Raw genomic sequence first — 8193 nt, 5'->3', positions numbered from 1 at the left:
GAAGGCATTAAATACCAACAGGTTGGTTCTGTTTCTTTGTTCTCATCATGTCCAGTAAACTTCAAGTCATTAGGGATACCATGATAATTTCATGAATAATATTTCCCATGTATTTCACTCTCTTGTCAATATTTCTCCAAAACTTAAGGTAGTGGGCTGGTAGAATTGTTAGTATGCTAGGACAAAATGCTTAGCGGCATTTCATCTGTCTTCATGTTCTGAATTCAGATTCAGCCAAGGTTGACTTTGCCTTTCATCCTTTCAAGGTTGATAAAATAAGTACCAGTTGAGCTCTGGGGTTGATGCAATTGACTAACCCCTCTCCAAAGTTGCCGGCCTTGTGCCAAAATCTGAAATCAATATTTCTCCACAAAGGGCAGCTTTTGTTATCACAGGTCCCACTTCTAATTTACTCTAATGAGTAAACAGTAGAACATGAGGAACAAGTAATTGTTATCAACATTGGCAAATATGTAAAACACATTGGCACAACTCCTTCCTCCAGACCAATAAAAATGGAAAAAGTAAAATCAGAAATGGTACAAATTAGTTTGCCATGACAAAGAAAAAATTTAACATCCAAGACAGAGAAACCTTTGTCAGGGTGAGTTATTTTCATTAGAAAATATTTCTCTCTGACGAGAAGGGTTCTGCTTGAAAAAGTAGGCTTGTCATCTTCCCTATTGCAAACAAATTTATTCAATTTTTGAACTGTTTTTATGACACTGTCTAAAGAATTGAAGACATGTTCTTATAAGCTCAACATCAACACCCATACTTATAGAGGAAAGACAGTTTCACTTCTCTATTGTGTTTCTGTTTAATTGTTGCCTTATTTCTTCACAGTTCATAACATCAATTTCTTTCAAAATTGAATGGTATTATCTATAACAATCTAAAATGATCTTGTGGATGTGTTACATGAAAGGGATGTGAGGAAATTTAAATATTTTAAGTATATCTGTAAGAGAACAGACTCTTTCAATTGGTTAGTTACAAAGACAAATAGAAGGAAAATAGTTTGCATGAACGAAGAAAATTATCAGTGTTCTCTGTAAGCTGTTTATGTATGTGTCATAGAACAAATTTAAGTTAGTTTGTTTTTGGGAATAAATAGCACTTTTTAGTGCTGTGTTGTCTTGCATCTTAATTAAAATATATTTTGGGTATTCCTGATTTTATATGTTCACAAATATTATCTTAATTTTTTCATATCAGACATACTCAAAAATTCATTTCAAGCATAGATTTCTCAATGCAAACAATTTTGAGCCTTATAAGATTTTTGTGCATATAAATTTTAAGATAACAGAGAACATTGAATAAATATTGTGAAGATTTTTGTAAACAATGTAATGAATAACCACTGGATTAATTACTGTACTGAATGATTCATGATCTTAATTACAGGAAATTGATGATCTGTTGGCTGGTGGTTTGACAGAAGAGGATGAAGATGATGTCCTTGCTGAACTGGATGCACTTATAGAGGTAAGTTTATTTCAAAGCATTTAAAAAGATTAAATTTTTCTTTGTGTGTACATGAAAATCACAAACCTATGATTTGTGCTTTAATTTGTGTTGATATTGAATGAGTGTTAACATTTTTTATTGTTACTACCAGTCAGCCAGCCACTTCATATAGATGTTTTCTGTTTGAAAGATAATACAATAGCTGGTCTAATATAAATAATATACAGGGGATAAATTGAACAAAACAACATATTAAAGGTTGAATGAGTTGATTGTAATATTCTATACATACACATACAGATATGGAGGCAAGTGGCTGAGTTCCTTTTGAGTGTTGGGCCTCACAGAGGCAAGGTGGCTTAGTTCCTTTTGAGTATTAGGCCCCATGGGAGCAAAGTGGCTGAGTTCCTTTCGAGTGTTGGGCCTTACAGAGGCAATGACCAAGACCTTTGGAATTATGTCGTGTTTGAGAAGAAGACCCATCAAGCCAAGCAAAATTGCAGTCATGGCAGATATCAGTGTCACACAAATGGCACCCTTGCTGGTGGCGTATAAAAACACCCATTACACTTTCAGAGTGGTTGGCGTTAGGAAGGGCATCCAGCTGTAGAAAACCATGCCAAATCAGACTGGAGCCTGGCTCAGCCTTCCAGCGTGCCAGCCCAGTCAAACCGTCCAACCCATGCCAGCATGGGTAACAGACGTTAAATGATGATGATGTATATACTGAAAATTATGAAAGAATTGTTTGAAGTGGATTATTGTAATACTTTAGTTTGAATGCATGTACACTGAATAAACTTAGACTTCACTCAAGAAAATGTTATTTTATGTCTAGAATTATATGCTCCCTGCTCTCTCAAAGATTCCTTGTCTTGCAAAGTTACTTGGTGACCCTGGAAGTACAGGTGCCACTTAAAAAGCACCCAGTCCACCTGTAAAGTAGTTGGTGTTTGGAAGGGCATTCAGCTGTAAAAACCATGTCAAAAATACCTCACCTGTGTGAATGCCACATTAAAAGCACTCAGCTCACTCTATGGAGTGGATGGTGTTAGGAAGGGCATCCAGCAGTAAAAAACCATGCCAAAACAGACAGAAGCATGGCACAGACTGTCCAACCCATGCTAGCATCGAAAGAGGACGTTAAATGATGATGATGATGAGGAGGAATTATATACTGTCATTTTTTGTTCAGTTAAGTGACCTCTTTTGCACACACATCCACACACACACACACACTCACAAACGCTCTCTCTCTCTCTCTCTCTCTCTCTCTCTCTCTCACTCGCTCACTCGCTCACTCACTCACTCACTCACACACATGTTATCATCATATAATGTCCATATTTCTTACTGGCATGAGTTGGATGGTTCAAACGGATCCAGAGTGTCCAAGGACTACATTATGCTCTTGTCTGCTTTGACATAGTTTCTACAGCTGGATGCCCTTCCTAATGCCAATCACTTTACAGTGTGAACTGGTGCTTTTCTGGTACCACCTGCTCTAGTGAGGTTGCTATACAGCTTGCATGCCAACAAAACTTGTGGACAGGAGCTATATATTAGCAGATGAGGGTTAGCGTATGAAAGAAAGGGGTGGGGCAGATCAAGTTTTTGTAGGAGTGCTACATGGCTACTCACAGTTAGGAGAGAGTTAGAAATGAAATCAATAGTATCTGTAAAGTGGAGAGGCCGTTTAACTGAACAAAAATGAAGGTTTTCATATAACAAAACTGTTAATTTGTTTGTTATGATAAAGCATGTATTTAATTTTATTTCATCTTTTTTCCCCCTTTTTTTTTCTGTATTTATTTCTCCTGAACCTTCTATGTTAAAATTTTATTAAGTTTTTGATTCAAACCTTTTCTGAAACTAAACATTAAACATTTTGTTCTACAGGCAGACGTTGAACCTGCAAAGAAAGAAGAATTACCTGAAGACATTCAGTTGCCAGATGTACCAGAAGATAAACTGGAAGGTATGGAAAAGACAAGTGATTTCATAAAAACTTGGTTTCTTGTTCTCCATTTAGACATACTTAATATGACTTTTAGTAACATAATCTTGCTTTTTGTACACTAATTTTATAGAATTTTCCAAATGATGATGATGATGATAACAACATTATCATCTACAGCTACACTCACTTTGCATGTTTACTTTCTTCCCTCTTCGCTTGTATATTCTCTGTCCTCCATCTATATCCATCCATTGGCAAAAAAAGCTGTCTTTCTATCTCAGCCAAAGAAATTATAAAATGTCAAATTCCACTTCTAAACATCACAAAGTATAATGGAAATGACTCAGGATTGAACTAACTGCTCATAGTTTGTAACTTCTTTATTTTTTGTAAGTTCCATGTATAAGCATAGGAGTGGCTGTGTGGTAAGTAGCTTGCTTACGAACCACATGGTTCTGGGTTCAGTCCCACTGCGTGGCACCTTGGGCAAGTGTCTTCTACTATAGCCTCGGGCCGACCAAAGCCTTGTGAGTGGATTTGGTAGACGGAAACTGAACGTAGCCCGTCGTATATATGTATATATATATGTATGTGTGTGTGTATGTTTGTGTGTCTGTGTTTGTCCCCCCCAACATCGCTTGACAACCGATGCTAGTGTGTTTATGTCCCCATAACTTAGCGGTTCGGCAAAAGAGACTAATAGAATAAGTACTAGGCTTACAAAGAATAAGCCCTAGGGTCGATTTGCCCGACTAAAGACTGTGCTCCAGCATGACCACAGTCAAATGACTGAAACAAGTAAAAAGAGTAAAGAGTATATGTTGTAAGCAGATACAGAATAACTCTATTAGAGATTGATGCACTGTTTCAGTTAACATAGCTACAGAAAGCAGCTATAGGATCAGCTGGGAATGTTACCTGTAACAAACTAGCATCCTCCTAGCTTGACTTGCTAAAAATAACTGCCAAATTATTTTTTAGATCATGTCCTCATATCTTGGGAGAGAACATACTGGATAATGTAATCTTATATATTTTTAAAAAGATGAAATAATCATTAATGAAATATTTTCGATCATAAGTTTGCTCAATCAGTCTTGACTTAGGACTAAACATCAACCACCAGAGTGCCAGGGAATAAGCTTCTATGCGGTTGTTCAACTTGCTAAAAATAGCAGCTAAATTCCCTTTAAACATTACTCTTCCATCATAAAAGAAGAAGTCCATAGTAGATTATGTAGTTGTGGATATATTATGTCTGAATAAAAGGCAACCATTGGACCAGGATGAAGTTTCTATGTAGTGCTCAACCTGCTAAAAATAGCAGCTAAATTTTCAAATCTAGCATCCTAAAAAAAGTACATAGTTTTAGATACTCTATGTCTGAATAGAAGGTGGGATGGTCATGGTTGGAATAGAGATCTGCTAGATCAGTATTGACCTAGGTTAAACAATGACAACAACTCATCATAGTATTATGTGATATGATGACTAGTCAGACCTAGAACAGAGAGATCATGTCATTGATGAAGTTGTGAATGATGGTGAAAGGACTTTGACAAAAAAAGCTGATTGATTGATTGATTGAATGATCAATCAAACAGTTGACTAAGTTTATTGGTTAAATGATATTAACAAATTGACTAATAATAATGGTTTCAAACTTTGGCTCAAGGCCAGCAATAGTATGGGAAGGGTTTGGTTGATTACATCAATCTCAGTGCTTAAACTGGTCCTTTATTCTATTGTCCCCAAACGGATGAAAGGCAAAGACAACCTTGGCAGAATTTGAACTCAGAATGTAAACATAGACAAAATGCTCAGCAACATTTTGTCCAGTGTACTAACAATTCTGCCAGCTCACTGCCTTGAATTGACTAATAAGAATACAAGAAGTGAAATGGAACCAGTGCATGTTTTTGTTATTGGTATAATGACCCTCCCAAAAGACGGCAAAATCATTTTAAGTTATTTTTTTATTTGCATTTATAATTTTTAACCCTTAATTGTGTGTACATTTTTATTTATCTATTTTTCTTAGATAAAATTGCTGAAAAGAAGCAAAAGGCAGCAGAACCTGTGATGGTTGCATCTTGATATCATCTTCGAGAAAGTAAAAAAACAATGGATGAACTCTTAAAAAAAAAAATGAATGTTAAAAAAAAAATGTTACTACGAATTATTGATAAAAGAAAGATTTAAACCAAATGCTGTGTTCTTTAGCAGCTGCAGTCTCTCATTGTTCCCAGTGGTAATATGAATGATTATAAATGTTATTGCTGATAACTTTTAATGGTCTGATCAGTGCAATAACTGAACTAATGATAGAGGAAAGCCAAGGAAGGAACAATTAACTTAGAAAAAAGGAAAACAAGAACTGGAGACTGACAGAAAACTAAACTAAACCAAACTGGTGTCCATTACCTGTCTTTCTTGACATTGATTAACACTTTTAATTATTTTGTAATGTTAAAAAAAAATTAACAATAATAATAATAATTATGATAATAATAATACAATTGATTCCACTTAATTGCATAGCCTCAGTGAATGGAATTCTTGTACGATTTACCAAATTTGTGTGGTAGATGACAAAGTGCAAGATTTCAGTATATTATCAGTCTTAAGATATTGTGGATATGTTTCATGTGTATGGTTTATATAATAAAACGTTATTTACTTACAGTATGTTTTGTATCTATATAATTTACTTAACGTTCTACTCTGTCTATCCTATCAAAAACAATAAGAAAAATAACTTGGACTTCACACAATGATGTTCTTCAGTTACTCAAACTTAGATAGATTTATGTGTATAGCCAGTGATTTTCAATTTGCACATACTTACATTTAAAGGTTTGCAGGTTAATTAATTGGGCCAATCATTGACTAATATTGTCAATAATGAAAACAAAAGAGTGTGTATTCATCACTTTATTTATATAAAACAAACTTTTTACAAATTGTATCTACAATAAAGATTTATGGAAGAAATTCATCATGCAATTGATAAAAAAATAAATGTAATTGAACTGGGATCTGAAATTTGATATGGAATAGTAAGCATACATTGAATACATTTGACTATTTTGGAACCATGAATTTCTGACTTCTGTCATTTAACTCAGTATGGAAACAGAAGGTCCCAGGATCACTTTCATTATGTTATTATATATTATAAATGGTCAGTCATATGCAAGATTTTACCAATTTTTTTTTCTAAAAATCAGTAAAAATTGTGCACTTAACTGAAATTGACTTTGCATATAGAATTAATTATTCAATTTTTTATGGATTTGATGGTAAACAATTTGTTGTCTTGTAATGTTATACAATTAACCAAATTATGTAATTATCCAGTATGTAATTAAGTGGAATTGACTGTAAAAATAATGCTGATAATATTAATAATGATAATTATAATAAATAAAGTTCTTGCTACTTATGATTTCTAATATATTTTCCCATGTGTTACAAATTATATAAAATGAAACAACAAATTTACAGCAGATTGTGTGTAAGTGTGTATTTGTGTGTGTGTTTGTTTGTGTGTGTAAACAGCCTTTTTGTCATTCTAAAATTGCTCTATATTTCTATGGTTATTAACTGAGAATCAAAGATTGTCTCCTGCTTGTCAATATTCTGTACATTGCATTGTTATTAAACAATTGAAGCCTCTAATTCAGGATTCTATTTCAACTTGATTACGTTAACATTGTTTTTTTTTTGTTTTTGTTTTTTACTTCCTGGGTCTGGGGGAAGTTCAGTGCTCATGGCTTGACCTGTGTAGGCCCTTGTAGACCAGTGAGAGTGATGCCATTAATGTTCCTCTTAGACCTTTGTAAGTCAATATCTGTGGAAAAGATATGAGTAGATACTTCCTAAGATCAGAGCATAAGTACATTGTTCGTATATACATTCGTGTTGAGCAGAGTTTATTTCCGACTTATCGATAACGTAAATAAAATTGATAAAAATGACTTCGTATATTTTAGCGAACTGTGTCAAACTTATTTTTGGGTGCCTGATGTCACATTCTAGGTAAGCCGCGGGGTCAAGGCTGATAGGAGCAAAAGAGTGTATATATCTGCTTACGTGAACACTGATACCTAAAATGATTAACGAAAGCACAGTAGGTACAGTAGTGTAACTAGAGTGAGTCCCACCCGGGGCACCCTTCAGAGGTGAGCAAGGGGAACGATCGCTACCCACGAGCACATTTTTAAAAATTGGTGCCTTTTCAACAAATTTCTTTGACTCTTTAGTTACCTATATCAGTAGTTGCAACTTCCATACATAATCTTTTCTACTATAGGCACAAGGCCTGAAATTTTGGGGGAAGGGGCAAGTCGATTATATCGACCCCAGTAAGCAACTGGTACTTAATTTATCGACCTCGAAAGGATGAAAGGCAAAGTCGATCTCGGCAGAATATGAACTTAGGACACAACGGCAGACGAAATATTGCTAAGCATTTCGCTCGGCGTGCTAACGATTGTGCCAGTTCACCATCTTACTTCCATACATAATGACATTGTTACTGAAACATGAAATTAATGAATGTAGAATACTATTATATACATTATAATTAATGAAATATTTCGCATAATATAAGAGAAATGACTTTAAAATTGTTTGGAATGTGTCACGTCGCTTTTTTTTTTTTTTTATGTGATTGCTCCCACAAACTTTAAAACCTAGCAATCTTGAATTTTCCATATTCAAACCACCCCCGTCTTTCTTATACAGGCTTATACAGT

General features: G+C 34.6%; 1 protein-coding gene across 1 annotated transcript in view; it reads left to right on the top strand.

The window, feature by feature from the left end:
* The window catches only part of LOC106882804 (charged multivesicular body protein 6-A), a 17036-nt gene extending 9899 nt beyond the window's left edge, over positions 1-7137 (top strand). Inside the window, exons 5-8 of the mRNA XM_052967623.1 lie at positions 5-21; positions 1411-1491; positions 3373-3451; positions 5475-7137. Of these exons, the coding sequence (XP_052823583.1) occupies positions 5-21; positions 1411-1491; positions 3373-3451; positions 5475-5530 (233 nt within the window). The 3' untranslated portion in view covers positions 5531-7137. The remainder of the gene's footprint in view (positions 1-4; positions 22-1410; positions 1492-3372; positions 3452-5474) is intronic.
* Positions 7138-8193: the final 1056 nt, after the last annotated feature.

The sequence above is a fragment of the Octopus bimaculoides genome, chromosome 4 (assembly GCF_001194135.2).
Source record: "Octopus bimaculoides isolate UCB-OBI-ISO-001 chromosome 4, ASM119413v2, whole genome shotgun sequence".
In the NCBI taxonomy this organism is placed as follows: Eukaryota; Metazoa; Mollusca; class Cephalopoda; order Octopoda; family Octopodidae; genus Octopus; species Octopus bimaculoides.
The sequence above is the reverse complement of the archived record's forward strand: the minus strand, read 5'-3'. Positions and strand labels throughout refer to the sequence as shown.